Source organism: Furipterus horrens, unplaced genomic scaffold, assembly GCF_987537825.1.
Source record: "Furipterus horrens unplaced genomic scaffold, mFurHor1.1.pri manual_scaffold_8, whole genome shotgun sequence".
NCBI classification, from domain to species: Eukaryota; Metazoa; Chordata; class Mammalia; order Chiroptera; family Furipteridae; genus Furipterus; species Furipterus horrens.
The window spans coordinates 82,670,740-82,689,889 of NW_028327178.1; the positions used below are offsets into that span (position 1 = coordinate 82,670,740).

Here is a 19,150-nt window from a genome sequence, read left to right on the forward strand (position 1 = left end):
ACTACAGGGGCACAAGATGGATAATTTGTTTGTTAGCTTTTCCCAGGCAGAGTGTAGCCACTCACAGAGGTAGCTTGAGCTCTCAGGTACTTATTAGGTGGGAGACTGCTTGGACCTCTTTATTTTTCTTGCCAGCCTTACAGACGGCTAGTGTGGAACAGGAATGGTAGTACGTGTAAGGATTTTTCAACACCTGAGTTTCTAAGGGAGTCATGACTGTGTCAAGCCAACCTTTGATACTATGAGTGTCGGTGAGTTACTCAACTCCCTTCATGGTGGTCATGGGAAGTATCCATTATGACCTCATTCCATTAGCAGAAAATATATCCAGATTTGTATTTGTATTATATTTTCCAACTCTCTTATATAAAATTACAATTTGAGTTCATAGAACTGCTGGATAAGTTACACGATGAAATCTAAAAAAAATGAGGACCTCTGGAACTAAATTCTAAGGCAGCTGAAATGAATTGCATTATTGTATTTGTACTGTTGTAGTTGGCAGTATTTAACAAGTGAGATAGTTCTACCCTTTATTATTCCCAAGTCCCTCTCACTCTTCTCCACCACAGGCAGCAACAAAGCATTCTAAATTTGTCTCAGGAAGGAAGAGAAGGCAGAGAAGGAAGAACTAAATGGTCCATTTTCTGTTTAGTTCTGAGGCCACTTCCTCAAGTCTGGAGGAAGTCCCAGACAAGTTTAATGTCCTAAAAAGAGAAGCCTGTGGCTCTTTTCCCAGGAGATGCCAGAAAGTTGCAAATCCTGATGTTCCCCAGTAACTAGCAACAGCAGGAACAGAACTGTCTGCAGGCTCTCAATAGATGGACCTGGGCTTGAGGTTTGGAGAGAGCCGTCTTGGTTCACCCTTGACTAGCAAGCATGTGGCTGAACTCATGGTCCTGAAAATGATGACCCATGCCTAAGACCAGAAAGAAATAAGGGTGTACCAGGCTACCAACTTGGATAGATGACCAAATACAAGATTTCTCCTTTGATGACTAGGCATTATGTAAGGTTCCTAACACTTAGACACCACCCTGAGTTATTTCAATATAGAAATTAAGGTAGAGGAAAAAAAACATTTATTTCAAGTACACCAACAGCATCCTCAAATGTTATCACAACACAAAGCCTTCCCAAGCCTTTCCTGGCCATCCTGTACAAATGGCAATCCCTCCTGCTGGCATTCTTATCACACTACTTAATATTCTCCATGGCATTTATCACATTGGTTATTCAATTTATTTACTGCTTTGTTGCCTGTGGACTCCCGCCACAAGAGATTGTAAGTTTCATGAGGAGAGAGTGTCTTATTCTGGGTTTCACTTGAATCACATCTTGAGACCAGGATTTGGTTTTGAGTTTATTTGAAATGTGGTATCTTGGAATCACTGGTGGGGAGGAAGGAAGACAGTCAATAATAGTGAATTAACAAGCAAATCACTGTGGGCAACTGAAATTAATCTCATTGGGGAATCACTAGGAAATGGAGTAGAACCCGTACGTGTAGGCTGTCCCATCCAAGGAGAGAGGAAATTGGAGTATTTATACACCAAGTCCCACTTAACTGCTTTCAGGGGGCATTAATTTCCCAGTACTTTGGTCACTATACATTTGGAAAGAGGGGCCCAGGGGCCAAAGAAAGCTTCCAGCAAAGAGATGCAGGTACTCAGTGGAAAGTCCAGCCCTCAGATAGAGCTTTGGCCAGTTTATTGCTGATCTTCAGAACACAGAACAAAGCCTGGCACATAAATGCTCAATAAATATTAGTTGAAAGAATGATTATTAGGTTCCACAAATATTGACATTTATGTATTAATATGTATCATAAGTGGTTTTGTGCATCAACTAAATCCCTCAAACTAATCTGTATCATAGAGAACTAAAAATGGTAATTCTGAGTTTGGCTATAAAGGACGCTGCAAAGGAAAAATTTAAGACAAAAATATCAAAGAAATGCAAGGACAACTTACAGACCAGAACGAAGCAGCATGGTCTGGCTTTGACTGACGGTACTTAGATGGTTAACAGGTGTGCTTAAGCATGACATTGGGGTGGGGGTTGCCAATGGAGAGAGCTGAGTCCCAACCAAGATTCCTGGAAGAGCTGCAAGTTTTATCTTTACTCCGTCTCTCCACCTAGCCCCTGGCAGAAGCACTAATCAAACAGCATTAAATGTCTAAAGCCATCAAAATAGACCAGGAGAAGACTTATAATTCAGAACAGGACAAATCAATCCTTAAACAATAGAAGAGTTGATTGTACTTCATTATGTTGCACAGGGCAACTTAACTGCCTTTGTCAATACTCTCTCATCCTAATATCTTTGTTCATCCCTAACAGAATTTCTGTTTAAATTCACAAGTAAGATGTTTCTTGAAAGAAATCTGCAGGCCATCACCTTCTACCCACAAACGTGACCTTTGATAAGATCAGGGAACACAGCTGAAGCTCCTCATTGTACTGAAACTTCTGAGCCTGGCGGTGAGTCTTCCGCACCATACCCTCTCCTGGTTCTTTACACAAGCTCAGTGATCCAGGGGAGGAAAAATGTACAGCTGGGCAGAATCGAAAGCTAATCTCTAAATAGAATTCATGGCACTGCACTCAGACGCCTTGAAGTCAGGTTCTTTCCTGCTCAGTGTATGTTTTTTTCCAGGATGGTTACCTTGGAAATCACCCCATCATGGCATCAAAGCACCCACGTGGAAGTGCTCCTGAGCTAGTCCTGAAAGCAGATGTGAGGCAGCAGCAGCAAACTACTGAAAAATAATAATGCTGTGGAAGTTCAAGGAAAGAAATGTGGCTGACTGTGTTTACAAACAGGTTTTTTGTTTGTTTGTTTGTTTTTGGTAATGGATTCCGACTTGAAAGAAGGTATGTGGCATAAACGTAAGCAGGATAGGAAAGGAAGCAAGGGAGAGAGCCAGCTTTTGAAGAGCTTCATGGATTTAATCACTTTCAGTGTAATGTTTAACAAAAATTTATATATTGCTTGCTATGTGCAAATATTAACTCATTTCATCCTCATAGTGACTATGAAGTGGATACTGCTTTTATGCCTATTTTATAGAAGAGAAAAGCAAGGCAAGTGTCTTGCCCAAGGTCACACTGCTTGTAAGTGGATAAATTGACTTTTGAACCTAGGGAGTCAAGCTTTGTGCTGCATGCCATTAACCACTATGTCATGCTTCTGCAGAAGCCACTGCACATACTCTAGTACTGGGAGAGGGCAAATCATAATAGGAGGAAGAGCTACTATTATTTGAGCACTGACAATGTGTCAGGCACAAAAGTCCTATGAGAGATATATTTTTAAACCCCCATTTTCAGTTGAACAACCGAGGCTTAGCGAGGTAAGCAAGTTGTCTGAGGTCACAGGTTGCTTCTTGTGGGAGTTAGAACTGGAGTTCCTGCCACGACAACAGAAAGAGAGATAGTGGTGAGTAGGACTAATAACTTTTCCAGAACTGGCCTGGATAAGGGACATGGATAATGGAAAGGAAAGGGTCTTGCCTCTGTGGCATTTGGCTTCAATCGGGGCACCCTGAATTAGTCCTAAAAATAGTACTGAATGTGACCAGGAAGAGTTTTTTTCCCATGATTTGCTTATCACACTAAAACGTGCCACTTTAATCTTTCTGTTAAAAGATGCCAGGCTCAAGCAGGACAAATGACCCATCTGGCAGAGGCGTGAGGATTAGCTCTTTGATTTGGATTTGTCTATCACAGTGTAAAATTCTTTTCCAGACTGAATTTACATTCTAGCCTTTTCAAGTAATTTAAAGGAGTCCTGTAGCATTTTTATTCTCCAACCCATGAATCTAACTTTCAGGAAGAAAAATAAAATACAACAGGAAACTTGTTATGTCAGCGTGAAAACAAAAGAAATGCTAAATAGAAGATGTGACATTGTTTTGTAGGTTTTGCAAAATATATGCAAGTTAGCTTAAAGAAATAAAAATAGCCTGATACAAGCAAATAATATCTTTCAAAGCCCTGAAACACAGAGACTTCACTACATATCTGCCTTGAAATACACATGGCCTATAAATCCACACAGTCATCGCATAACTGAGCTGGGCAAACTGGATGCCATGTGTGCCAACTAGCATAGCCACCAGCCTCATTCTGTTGAACCAAATGCCAATTAGGCAGGATCTGGCTCTCAGATGCTTGGATGTCATTGGGATTAGGTGGTTGAGAATCCATTCATCATCATTCAATTCTCACTCTTAGTATAAAGATACCAGAGCATGTCGGAATGCTACTGGACCAATGGGTTACTTTGCACCTTCCAACTCACTTCCACACACAACACTGAGAAGCTGTTTCCTTGGATCATGTCTGTTTCTGGTGCTGTGGCCTGACCCTTATGTAAATTCTGCTGGAACAGCTCAGAGAAGGTGAGTGTAAATGGCCTTAACGTCCCATGGCTCACTAACATCTATTTGCTTGCTTTCAGCAATTTTCTATTATAAGTTCCCTTTTCAATTATCTTTGCTTGGGTACAAACTTTTTCCTATCACATTTGCCAATAACTGTGTTTTTGTATAGTATATGAAGTTGGCTGGTTTCTTTATCTATTTTATCAATTTCTTTTTCAATCCTGAGGTCAGTATGTGCTATACATGACCTCATATATTCTTATTTTAGGTTGAAAGTGTCAGATATTCTTATTCCATCCTGGTTGCTAAACCTGTTTTATTTACATATAAATACAAGCCCAAGATACCTATGTGATAGTGGCCACTAAACAGCTACGTTCTCTTCTCAAAAGCCTTTGCAGATTAACCCCATTCCCCACTGCCATGGCTTTCTGTGTCCCTGCAGTTCTCCCTGTATTAAATTGAACTTGTTAATGTGGTTTTGTGTGGAAGTTCTGAATAATAACTTTGACTTAGCACTTTCCCCTTTCAAAATATTCTCACATCTGCAATTAATTTACTCCTCACTGTTCTGTTTGTAGGTGAGACTAAGTTTTATTATTGAATGTGACAGATAAATGTTGACCCAGTGAGGTTAAACAGTCCTTTAACATTGACATGACTACATAAAAACAGGATCCAGATTAGAACACTACGTGGGCTTGGAGTCTTTCCACTAGATCTATCTAAGGACTAATTTATCATTTAGGGTTAGAAGTTCTCAGAGGGCATGGAAGCAGTTCATTGCATTTTATTAGTGCACTATCACATCACTCTATCAGAAAAGACCCTTCACAATGGTTTCAGACCATAACACAAAGAAGGCAAAAATGTTCTAGATCCTTAACTAGAACATCATGTTCCTTGGTCAAGTTAGAGATTGGCTTTCTAAGATCAAGGAGCATGACATTCTCTTTGTTTTCATCTCTTCCAGTGTTTAGCATAGAGACAGGTCCAGAACACGTGCTCATTAATGCTTTCTGATAATTACTTGGAGCATGTTATCACTTAGTACCTTAAGTGCTGCCTGGTTCTAATCTGTGCCTCATTCAACCTTCTGCTCTGCAGTGTTCCTGCCGTACAGCTTGAATGCCACTTTCCTCTTCAAAAGCCTTCATGACATCCTTCCTCACAGAGGCCGTTCCATGGGTTGACAAAATGAATGAATGAGCCTTCACATCCTTTTAGCCATACTTCTCATTTGTTTCCTTCTCAAATAAACTCATAAAGTTACTTGACCATTCAAAGACTCAGTTTCCTCATTGTAAAGTAAGGGCAATAATAGAGACTCAAATATTTGTTCTGAGGTTTATACAAGATAATTAGCTGATAAGAGCTTGAAGTGACCCTTGACACTCCCTAGACCCTCAATAAATAAAACATCCCTTTTCTCCATGCTTCCCTAGCACATAAAGGGCACATAATAGATACTTGCCGAATGAACGAATGGAGCTGTAGCACATTCTAGTTTGTAGTACAGTTATTTGTACATATCATCATCTCTGAATTATAGTCTCCTTGAGAATGAAGAGTTTATCTTGATTTCATCACACTTTTCTGTAGTTCTTCAGTCAGGTGGACAATATGTGTTTGTTGGTTAAAATATCTGTGCAACTGTGTGAGGTGTATGTTAGAATAAGGAAAAGAGTTCAGTGAGCATCAGGTGCTTTGGAGGACATCTCCTTTGACATGCTGCAGATTCTTGGAAAAATCCTTTAAACGTGGACTTCCAGAGTTTGCCCCAGGACTGAGCTCCCATCATGCACACTGCTAACTGGCTTGATGACACAACCTTTCCTAGGCTGTCCTCCTATCCTCATTCTCACTTCCTAAATCACCATACCTGGGATCACCTCTCAAATAAACCCTTTGTGCTGGAATTCCTCTTCAAGGGCAGGTTTCTTGGGGAACCCAAACAAAGACCAATGGTGACATTGGTAAAAAGTATTTCTGACTTATTTTCTTTGTGTTAATGTAGATGCTAGCTGAGAAGATTCACTTTGTCAGTCATCCTCAGTTAAGGCTTGCTTTTCAAATAATGCTATTTTTACTCTGTAGATAACTTTGCTTTTGCAATGGAGTCCTAAGACTCCCATGGTTCAGAATTAAGATAGGGCTCCTAGAATCTCTATAATGAATTAATGAAATTATAGACATTATTTCACCCAGTGCCATCCCACATATGTCACCTTTCCTGTTAGGTGCTAAGGTAGACAGCCCACACCTCCCCTCCTCTGGCTTTCTTGTGCTCACTATTTGTTTCCTATGCACTTGATTTTCTCTGCATTTCATCTGTTTCCCTACCAGTCATTTGGTATAAAATCAACTGCTAACAAAACTGGACTCTGGGTAATGAGGATGTCTGGGAGCCAGATGTCTGTGGCTTTATGGCCTTTCTCCAGCACAGCGCAACCTGCCAAGCTGTCCCTTTTAACTGAGCCATAGTCCTACCTAACTCTTGTGAAAAAGGGGAAAGGTACACTAGGCAGAGATTATTAACGCTATGTTCTAATGGGAGGCTACCTCTAGGGGAAGAACAGCCATTATCTGCTTTGTCCCAGTAGCTCTCACACAGAATGGCAGGGGGTCTCAGAAAGGTATACTCGGATGAGGTGGAGAGGTTTTCAACCAAAACTCAGCAGACTGAGGTGGATTTGGCTACCAAGCTCACTTCCCCTCCTCTTGGGACTGGCATTTGACTCTGTCTTTTATTATTTATATTTTTCCTGATTGGGTGTTTTATGAACAAGGCCATTTCAGCTGTGAATGAACATGGTTGTGATTTTGAGGTCACCAAAGAAAGGCTAGAGGAGAAAACAAAACAAAACAAAAAACAGGGCTCTTGGACCAGGCATGTGCATCTCCTCCCACCACTTCCTGCTTCCTGGGAAAGGAGGAAATGTAATCACGGAGGGAAAAGTGGAGGGAGTTACCAAATCAACTAATGCTCAATGGGCTCGGAATGGCTATCTTGAAAAAGCAATTTTTTTTTTTTTCATTTTAGCTGTTCTCTCATACTTCGGAGAAATCCATCAACGTATGAAACACAGAATTAAGAGTAGCTTGAAATATTCTCACAGATGACAGTATCATTCTTCTGTGACCTTCCACAGAGGCTAGAAAGTCAAGAGGTGGATTTTAAATAGGGTGTTAATCAATAAAATACTAGAGTGGCTTTTTGGCAGCTCTTTATTTGTATAGTAACTTAATTAAGGCATAAAGAGAATTGCCTGCGTCATATAGTTTTCATCTGTCTTTGTCTATTAGGAAAAAAAACCTCATTTAAATTGACGTTGTTCAATCATTTTAGTTCTTTTACTTGTAGCAGGGCATCTGTATAAAGGTATTTAAACGGATGCCACCTTAATTGTGAGGCAGACCTTTAAAGCAGTCAATATTTCCTTCAGATGAGTTATTTGTAAACTACATCCTGAATCTCCAAGGATTGCGGCAGAAGTGCCTGCAGAGGATGGGAGGGAGCGGAGAGAAAACAAGGGCCATCAGCTCCACTCCAGGATCCCCTGTATTCAACCAATATATAGCGCTCTTAAAGGTTTTTCCTACACATTGGCCTTTGTTGTGAGACTTTGTTAGAGGAAACAAACACAAATGAAAGGTTGCTATGTCAAGAAAAAAATCTGCCTATAAAATAGACAGGGGAATGTTAATAGTAAGGGCATTGGAGAAGCCAAAGAACTTATTATGCATGACTCATGGACATGAATTAAAGTGGGGATTGCTAGAGGGAAGGGAGGTATTGGGAAGAGGAGGGGAAAGGTGGATAGATGGGGACAACTGTAGTAACACTCAATAAAATATACTTTAAAAAAAGAAAGAAAAGAACAAGTCTGAAAACCACTGCTGTGAATGCCAGTTGCTAACTTCTAAATAGCTGGCTTTGCATTTCTTTCCTCAGCAAGTCCTGATGGAGGGACCCAAGCAGAAGTCTTGACACAAAAAATATGATCCTGTTCTCAACATTGTCACTTCTGTAGCTGGCTCTTCTGTGACCTGAGAGATTGGGCTACATGACTCAGTTTCTTGTGGAGATTCTATCATTTCAAGCCACCGGCCAGGGCTTCATGAACGCTAACAACTAAGGAAGCTACGTGACAGGCTGGGAAAGATGAGCCCTGGGCACAGACGCTTTGCATTTGCTCTTCCAGTGCTTAGTTAGGCTGACGTGACCCGCCTTTCACCTTTGATTCTGTTAAGGACATTTATAAAAAAGTGTTTGTCTTCATCTGGGTTCTTCTAAAAGTAGGCTTTGAGACAAGGAGGTGACTCCCCCAAAATAACTGTAGGGGAGAAATGGGAAAGGAAGGAAAGAACTAATAAAGGAAATATGATCAATTAGGTTACAGCTGTGGGCAAAGAAGGCTAAATCCCACTGAGGAACTCCAGCAGAAAATGGATAAAATGCATCAAAACTGCCCCCCTTTGAGGGGCAAGGAAGATGAGATACTATTTCCTGAATTAAAACCATTCCTCGGGCCATGGAGTCCTGGGCCCTTGTAGGTTGTCTGTGGTTGGGATGAGAAAATGTCCTGGAGAATTGCAGAGGATGCTGTTGACTATGTTGGAATAATGAGTGCCAAGAGATACGGGAAAGGCACTGACGTCTGCTAATGTTATTATCATCCCATTTTACAGACGAGGAACCTGAAGCTCAAGCAGGGCAAGTCACCTGCCTGAAATTAACTGGCCTAACCATCATACTATGCCATCATTTTTCTTTAATTATGAATGCATAATAGACTTTAATAAAACGAATCACTTTTTTGTGATTTCTACCTAACAGAGAAATGGTGGTGAGAAAATAATGATTTTTTAAAATCTACTAGGAAAATTAAGTGGTAAAGTAAATAAGATGCCAGTGTAAATCTTTACATTTTAAATTATAATTCCATATATATGTGTGTGTGTGTATATATATAAACATATATATATATATATATATATATATATATATTAGAGTTAGAAATACACTTGTGCACGGATACAACATGTCATACTTTTTCAGGTTTCATCAAATGATTCTAACTTACTCTTAGTTGTAGTAAGTTAAATAAGCCTGTTAACTATGCAGGAATGCCTCTGACCAATGCTCTTAATCTCACTTCTAGACCCATTCATGACTTGAAATTATTTGGTGTAAATGTCAATTATCACTTTTCATTAGTTCAGGTCAACCATGGTTTAGTGGGCAACAATCAATAGATGCAATCTTCTTACCGTGATCAACTTAAATAATTCTCTCAGAGAATTTTTTTAAAAGATGAAAAAACTAGGGGTGGAACTGGTCAAAGAGGTTAAATGGCTTTCTAAGGTAAGATAAAGAATAATGATGAATCATTGATTTCTGACCCAGTTTTGGTGGGTTCTGCTGTTTTTATTTGTGCAGTGTTTTCCTTCTTATAGGTAGCATACTCCATTTGAATTTTAGGGCAGCACTTCTGTCCCACTTTCAGCCCATGAGGTTTAGGCAGTTAATTCCTCATCAGCTCTAGAGAGAGTCATGTGACCTTAGTCTGTCCCGTTACTATATTCCATCCTCTGGTCTACAGTGGTCCCAGCTCAGGAGTGGCCTTGGGTGACTTAAGCCAAACTCAGGTTTTGGGACTTTTGATGGAAATATAAGTCAAAATAATTTCTGTACACTGAGATTGAGAGACCTGGAGATTCTGATAGCTTCCTTGTCACTTCAGGAGAGAATGCCCAAGAATTACAGCCAGTACTGAGAAAATGGTAGGAGATCATACAAAACAATTCTTGATGACATCTTTGAGCCCCTGATGTGGTCATACCTGAAGTCATTAACACCTTGCTCTTCTGCACCAGTAAATTCCTTTCTGTAGTTCAGTTTGAGTTAAGCTTCTATCACTTTCAACTAAAGGAGTTCTGCCTAATACAGATTGTGAGATTCCCAAGTCCAATGTTCTTTCTAGAACACTCTAGGTGCTTCTTGCTGTTGATAATAATGATACAGTATAGTTCAATTGTATCAATATTTTAAAATAAAACAATAGTGAAAAGTACAGTATCGGTATTTCTACTGATGCAATTATTATTAGCTTAAGTATACATGAAGCAAAAATGCTTGCTGTGTACAAACTTCTGTTTGCTTCGCTGAAACCAAATTGCTTTGCTATTATTAATATTGAGTTCATTTCAGTGATTATATTATTAATGCAGTGAGTATCAATCTAAAAGAGATCACATAGTTAATTCTTATGATTTAATTACAACAAAGTGAGGAAGCTTTTGTATAGTACATCTTTCAAAAATTTAAGAGGAAGAACTGATAATAAAAAAGAAATGTAGCTTGGAACATCTGATAATATTATAATCTGTTATAGTAATTCAATTGTTTAACAGTACTCATTAACACCTGCTCTTCACAGGAAAATAAAAGTATGAACAAACTCAAATGTTTTCTTTCGGTTTGGTAGTTTATTTGAGCAAAACTTGACCTTCATTTGCAGGTGTGTCAGTTGAATCTAGAGGTCTACATTCTGTTACCAAAGGCCCCAGTAAAGCTATTTTATTTTTTATGCTCATTCTACTCACTGGCTTTCTTCTCAAGAGTTTAAGTGATAAAAATAACTGCTCCAGAGACATCAGTTTTCAAACTCTGACATTCATGACCCATTTGTTTAGAAGAGGCATGGTCATCATGTATTCCTGTGTTAGGCATATTCAGATCTGCAGGGCCAATGATATGGCAAGGAAGACACATTCACTGACCTGAGGCCCCAGCTTTTTTCAATGTGCGGTTTTAGATTGTAAAAAAGTAAAAATAAAATAAACCAAACTCCTTTGAGAATAGTATCTTCTGCAACAAGATTCAAACCCTTTCTTGTGGAAGCCACATTTGGCTGCCTCTGCATCAGAGACTGCAAAAAAATCTTCTTATTAATTATTTATAACCAATATATATATCCCCAGACACAGAAATTCCAGTGTGGAAGTATGGCCAATGTGCTAATGACAACAGGTCCACAAAGCATCAAAGTCCGTCATCTCTTCTGCACTCATTTTATACTTCCATGAGGTACAGTTTTACTATTTTTTAAAAGATTTTATTTATTTATTTATTTTTAGAGAGAGGGGAGGGGAGGGAGAAACAGAGGAAGAACAGAAACATCAATGTGAGAGAGAAACATAGATTGGTTACCTCTTATACATGCCCTGATAGGGACCAATATAGGTGACTTTCACACTGCAGGATGATGCCCAACCAACTGAGTCACGCTGGTCAGGGCCATGAAGTCTAGCTTCAGTCAGCTAACTTATGGTCATCTTTAGCCTTTAGGCTTTTCGTCACACTGAAAATATTTCATTTTATTTTATGCTACCTTTCATATAAAACATAAGATGTATATAAAAGCTAAATAATAGGATATGTCAACTTAGTGTATTATTTTTTAACACCTATTTTAAAATGTGTTTCTTGATATCAGAGATTATATGTACATTTAAGTTACTATATTTATTTATTATGTATGTATCTTAGTCTTAGCATTTTATCAAATACAGGCAATACAAAAGTGTCTTTTTCAGATAAATGAGACTGATTTTGTGCTTCAATTTACTAATGCTTAAGCCCATTTGAAGAACTAGTCAAAATTAAAGCACCAGAAGAAAAAATTATAATGTAATATTAAACTTCTCTACTTATTTTCTTATGTGTTTATTAATCTAAAAGTATTAACAAGTTGACTGAAAGTTAAATTTTCTGCTTTCTTTTTAAAAAATATATTTTATTGATTATACTATTACAGTTGTCCTGATTTTTCCCCTTTGCCACCTTCCACCTTGTACCCCTATTCCCTCCAGCAATCCCCCACTTAGTTCCTGTCCATGGATCGTACATATCAGTTCTTTGGCTTCATCCTTTCCTGTATTATTCTTAACTTCCCCCTGTCTATTTTGTACCTACTGATTTGTGCTTCTTAGTCTCTGCACCTTTCTCCCCGTCTTCCTCCTTCTTCCTTTCATGTGATATCCTCCAAATGCTCTCCTTGTGTGTGATTCTGTTCCTCTTCTGCCTGTTTTCTTAGTTTGTTATTTGGATTCAATTACTGATAGTTGTGAATGTACTGACTTTTTAATATTCATCATTTTGATCTTCTTCATTTTTTCTTATATAACCCCCTTTAGCATTTCATATAATAAGGGCTTGGTGATGATGAACATCTTTAGCTTTACTTTGTCTGGGAAGCACTTTTTCTGCCCTTCCATTCTAAGTGATAGCTTTGTTGGAGAGAGTAACCTAGGTTGTAAGTCCTTGCTTTTCAATACTTCTTGCCAGTCCATTTTTGCCTGCAAAGTTTCTTTTGAGAAATCAGCTAACAGTCTTATGGGTACTCCTTTGTAGGTAACTCTCCTTTTCTCTTGCTGCTTTTAAGATTCTCCTTTTATCTTTAAACTTTGGCATTTTAATAATGATGTGGTGTGGGCCTTTTTGCATTCAATTGGTTTGAGACTCTCTGTGCTTTCTGGACTTGCATGTCTATTTCCTTCACCAAATTAGGGAAGTTTTTTGTCATTATTTTTTCAGATAGGTTTCCAATATCTAGCTCTTTCTCTTCTACTTCTGGCACCTTTATGATTTGAGTGTTGGCCCTCTTAAAGTTGTTGCAGAAGTTGCTTATACTATCTTCATTTTTTTGTGTGTATTATTTTTTCTTCTTCTTGTTCTGATTGGTTGCTTTTTGCTTCCTTATGTTCCAAATCATTGATTTGATTTCTCAGCTTCACTTTACTGTTGTTTCCACGCAATTGTTCTTTATTTCAATTATTATATCCTTCATTAGTGATTGGATGTTTTTTATGCTGCTGAGGTCCTCAGTAAGTTTCAGGAGCATCCTTATAACCAGTGTTTTGAACTCGACATCTGATAGATTGCTTATCTTCATTTCTTTTAGCTCTTTTTCTGGAGTTTTGATTTATTCTTTCATTTGGGCCATGTTTCTTTGTCTCCTCATTTTGGCAGCCTCCCTGTGTTTATTTCTATATATTAAGTAGACCTGCTTTGACTCCGTGTCTTGGTAGTGTGGCCTAATGTAGTAAGTGCCCTGTAGGGTCTGGTGGCACAGTCTCCCCTATCACCAAAGCTGAGTATGTGAGGTGTGTCCTTCATGTGGGCTGAGCACACCCTCCTCTTTTAGTTGAGCTTTGATTGCTGCTGGATGATGAAAGGGGAGGGATTTACCCAAGACAGTCAGCTACAAGGATTGGCTGTAACCACTGACCACCAGCCTCTGCCCTACATGGGGGATCAGCTGTGCAGGGGCAGGATGGTTGTGCTCCTATGTAATCTGTAGCTATCCACTGGGTGCACTGGCCCTGGAGTTGCCCTGGTAGTGAAGGCCAAGGTCAGTCTCCACCAGTGTTTTGCCCATGGTCACCATGTGTGAGCTATAAAGCAATCTGAGATGGCTGCTTTTTGTGCTGGGTTTGGAAATACTCAGGCAAAGCCAAGCTCTGAATGTAGGCTGGCTGCTACTAGTGTTGGGCTTGGGGTTCACTGAGGCCAGCTGTTCCTTGTTGAAGAGGACTTAGGAAGTTGTGCAGCCTAAGTCAAGATGAGCCATTCAAATGGAAAAGCAGCTTGGTTGGGCCCATAAGCTGGGTGGGGCAGAGTCTCTGGGGATCTCCAAGGTGGGTCAAAGGGTGTTATACAGTTTGATGGAGCCTCAGATATGGCACCAGCTTGCTAGCTCAGTGGCTTTGTTGGGAGAGGACTCAGAAAAGGGACAATGGTCTCTGCTCACCTTGAGGCAGGCACCCCAGTTTCTCCCCATATGCCAGTAGCAGCTTTCAAGCTGCTAATCTGGTTCTGAAGTTCAGAGAGAGTGAGTCTGTGTAGGTGCTTCCATGTGTGGTGGGTTCTTTAAGAGGAACTGCTTGGGGCTCTAGCAGTTTCTTTCACCGACACAATCCCTGCTGCTTTTTTGCAGCCAGAAGTTGTGGGGACGTATCTTCCTGGCACTGGAACCCTGGGCTGGGTGGCCTGGTGTGGGGCTGGGACTACTCATTCGCAAGATATCCCTCCTGAATTTTTATCCACCACATGGGGGTGTGGGACCAGCCTGTTCTGATCTGTGTCCCTCCTACCAGTCTGGGTGGATGTGGTTTCTTTAATTCTGTATTTGTCAGACTTCCATTCAACTAGATTTCTGATGGTTCTGAGTGATGATTGTTCTACATTTCAGTTGCAATTTTGATTTTTGTGCAAAGAGGTGAGCTATGTCTGCCTATGTCACCATTTTCCCCACTAGTTTTTACAGCTAGAAGTTATGGAGACTTATCTTCCTGGTGCCAGGAAGCTGGGCTAGGTGGTCTGGACTGGGATCTCTTCCTTCTGAGATATCCCTCCAATTTTTTACCCACTACACATGGATATGGGACCTCCTGTTCCCGTATCTGTGCCTCTCTATGCCACTCCTTGTCCCCGTACTTTTCCTCGCCTCTCTGCATCTCTACCTCTCCTACGAGTCTGGATAAATGTGGCTCTGTTAAATCCTTGGTTGTCAGACTTCCACAGAGCTTGATTTTCTGACAATTCTGGGTGAAATTTTTCTGTAGTCTAGTTGTATTTTTTGCTATAGTTGTGTGCAGAGGTGAGGCATATTTACCTACAGTTCCATCCTGACTGGAAGTAAAAAATTCTGTTTTTTTGAATAGCATCTTACTATTTATTATACCCTAGGAAATTCTTTTGACCTCAAAGCCTTGTTTTACTTCTTTGCAAAATTATAATGTACATTTTAAAAGTCACATTATAAAAGAGAGCTAATTTCCTTGGTCATCAGTTACCATATTGAAGTCAAATAATACTTCCTGAAATTGTACTTTTTTGGATTTAAGACACAAAAAACAGTTCCTGAAAAGATTTTAAAGTAAAATTGCAAAAGCAATTTAAAAATCAATTTTTATTTCTGGAAAAAAATATTTCCAAACTCTTATTTACTAAAGAATTAACTTCTAACCCAACAATTTCTTATTCCTACAAATAAGGATTTCAAAATCATTACCCTATTAGCTATGAAATAATAGTCAACAAAATTAATCTTCTCTTATCTTCTTTGTTCAGATAAACTGAGCCAAAGCAACAAACAAAATGGCCCGGTGTGAAAGAGCTCAAGTTAATTTTCTTGTTGGAGTTTTTGGGCTGAAAAATAAGTTCTGTGATTTAAAAGTCACATCAAAGCCAATATGGAAGTGTCATGTTGAATCACACTAAGTTTTAGAATAGTGTTGCTATGTTACATACATCTGAATTTTGTTTGCCTTTTGTGATTACAGAATTCTTACCTGGCATAGCTATAAGATGGCATGCAAATACTAAGAGATATCATCTTAATTTTCATTAGATGAAAATTGGTTCTTCCAGGATTTTACATTTTTCAATAATGTATCATATATCTATTCTGTAGCCTGCATTTTTTCCAAGTCATCAGAATTGATGTATTGGGGCATCATGTGCCATCCAAAGCATGAGCGATCCATCAGTGTGGTGTAAAAGGAGGGAAAAAGTGCAGAGTCAAGGTCCTGAAGTGCCTCATTGGTTCCACAAAAGCTTTTTGTTTTCTTTATGTCATAAGCTAACCATTTTTTACAAGTCTTGTTGTATTTGTTATAAAGCCATTAGTTATTTTTGGTGAAGTTTGGGTTCGTTCAGAAAGGACCTGTCAAGCTATTTGGAAGAAATCTGTAAGGAGTTGCTCTCTGCCAAATGATAAGGAGGAAGGCATCTTTGTGGCACTAAGGAAGAGAGGGCATCTTATCTAAATAAGATTAGGGGGGCATGCCTGGCAATGCCAACATATACTGTTGGGTTAGTTGTTTCCTTTGACTGACCTTGGCAATAATAAAAACGAGGACAAAAACAAAGGCAAAGTGCTTGATCAAGAAAATAAACACCAAAAAGTGTGATCAATAAATTCCTAACTACTAACCTGTAGGATAAAATTAATTAAAGATTTAATTTATACTTAATAAATACTTCCGTTTTTCATTTAGAGGCCCAGTTCCAGAATAAATACAATGTGTTGAAAGACTTTTTAATCTATTTTTATGATAACCATTCTTATTAATGACTATTTAGCTTGCTAGAGCTATTTCTGTTACTTATAAATTGCCTGCATATTAACATTGTACTTCATTTTTCTCCCTATGGATTATCTGGGCAATTTACAATAGCATCAGTGATAACACACCAATTTTCTCAGTGAAGATACGTCAGTTCAGATGAGACTTGGTCTTAGTGCTAAAGAAATAGCTGAAGATCCTTTCTAGGGACAATGATGTCACATATAATTGAAAATTACTGGCAATTAATTCATCATGATTTTATTTTGGCAATTCATTTCTTCCAGATTAAAACATAAATTTCTTAATAACTTCCAGGCAACTTAGAGCTGTCCTTCTGCTATCAATTTTTAGGCTCATTATTTTTTCTAAAAATACTAATTTTTTTTTATATAAAAAGTCAAACTTTTATAATATTTTCCCAAGTGGAAAAATTTGTCAATAGCATAAACTAGAATAATATAAGGGTCTAATCTTTTCAGTTTTAGAGATTTATAAAAATTTGTGTATCACTTCTCAGAGTATCTAAAAACGAAACCAAAAGGGCAACTTGTAAGATCATGAATTTCCTGTCTGAGAAAGATGCATTCAGTCACTGAGTAAATTAAAAAAAAATAAATGATTAGACATTTAAAAAATATGTTATATGCATGCATATTTATAACAACAATAAAAATCATATATCAAAGTAAAAACTACCTACTTTTTTATCCTCATCTGAGGATATGTGTTCATTGATTTTTTTAGAGAGAGAAAGCGGAGGGGGGGGGCGGGGAAGGAGAGAGAGAGAGAGAGAGAGAGAGAGAGAAACATCAATGCGGAGAGAAACATCGGTTGGTTGCCTGTCATACATACCCTGACTGGGGATCAAGCCCACAACCTTTTGGTGTACGAGACAGTGCTCCAACCAACTGAGTCACCCAGCCAGGGCAAGAGAAAAATCTACTTTGGATTGAACCACCAGTGATTTAAGACAGAAAGGAAAGTAGGCAAACAAATGTGGGAGACTGGCCAGTGCGTGATCCATTCAGTTAGAAACCAGAGCGTCCGAACAGTGTGGGATAAAGTGGACTGACCTTTTTTGGCGAGGCTGTCATTGGGTTCATACTTCTCAATCAATACTTGGACTTGCTCTTGCTTTAAAGGTGGGTAAAGTATTTCATTTAGCCGGGGATCTCGCTGCTTAAGATTGATAAAATCCATCATCTGATCAACAGTAAGATATGGTTTGCTTTTGGCACCACTAAATACAATTCAAAACCATAAATTAGAATATTTTCCACCAAGTCTCATTCATATATTTTCAGTTAGCTACAGAGAAACCAAATCCTTCCACACCTGGTAAGAGCATCTTTTACTGAAATGCCTATCTTGACCTGCAAACACTGTGCTGTTTCACTGCAATTGCGGAACCTCTTTAGGCTACAGATATCTTTTGCAATCCACCGCCACTAAATCCCAACGCCCAGAACAATCCTAAATGCATGAGAAAATCCACAGTAGGAAAGCACTGCATCTTGTGTGTAAAGATGTGCCACTCTAACTTGAACAAGAGGTATGGGTTGTTTTTTATTATGACACTAAACTTCTGGATTAGCCATCAAATTCCCATGCATGATTAATCACTTAGAGATGTAATTATTACTCATCACTAAAAAAGTAAACAATGTGTTTAAGCACATTTTTCTTTCATTAAAGTTACATTTCAGCCAGGAGTCTATAACTTGTTTAAAATGTGATTCAAACTTCACATTTTAATCCTGTTGACAGCCCAAAGTCATGTTCTATGCTACAAATATTGCACATGTTCAATACATAGATGATGGCAATGAACATCAGCAAGTGAGTGTATCCAATATGATTCTCAGCAGCACTGCTTGCCTGTCTAACATATAAAAAAACCCTCATTTTACTTTTCAGTTTTGGATTGACTTTCTGTCATCATGTAAATTTCAGTATATCAAAAAAGTAAATTGTTACTCCCCCATATTTGCCTGGTGTTCGGTTTGTTTCTTATTTTTTTATTCATTAAAAAAAAATAATGCCTATATGATTTCTAACATAAAAGCAAGTAATTTTCAGCTGGGAGGGTTCTTTGTAATCCCAACTCCTCATTTCACTAATGTGATTCAGAGGGGTAAGATGGCCAGTTCCCAGTTCAGAGTTCTTTCTGCAACATGAGTCAGGCTCCACTAAGCTGCCTCTGTTCTAGACATAATCTTCAAACCACAGAGAGCCCCTTGAGAGTACTAAAACAGCTACATCCAGCATCCAGTCCTAGCAAAGTTGCACTCAGTAAAAGCACTGTTTGCACCTCAGGGGTGGGGACTGTGATTGCCTCCAACAATCACACAGTAGCGCTGCTGTCAGACATAGCGCACAAGAGGTTCTTCCTCTACCTCCACTGCGCACAATCCCACCCTAGGCAGCCGGAGGACCACTGAAGCTGGAAGAAAGTGGGTTAAAATATATTCTCTTACAATTCGGAAAAGATGTTATCAATTTCAGGCCGAGGGCAAAGGTTGTTCAGGAAAACTCTGTACACTTCTGGAGTGAAATCTTCTTGAGGTATTGAATCATTCTGGGAAATAAAACAACAGGGTTAGTAAATGGTCTTTTCATTT

General features: G+C 38.8%; 1 protein-coding gene across 1 annotated transcript in view; it reads right to left on the bottom strand.

Moving 5' to 3' along the window:
• PLCB1 (phospholipase C beta 1) overlaps positions 1-19,150 on the bottom strand; it is a 637,895-nt gene that overhangs the window by 169,170 nt on the left and 449,575 nt on the right. The window contains exons 8-9 of the mRNA XM_090286059.1: positions 19,007-19,107; positions 17,603-17,769 (exon numbers count right to left, since the gene is read on the bottom strand). Coding sequence (XP_090142185.1) covers positions 17,603-17,769; positions 19,007-19,107 — 268 coding nt within the window. The remainder of the gene's footprint in view (positions 1-17,602; positions 17,770-19,006; positions 19,108-19,150) is intronic.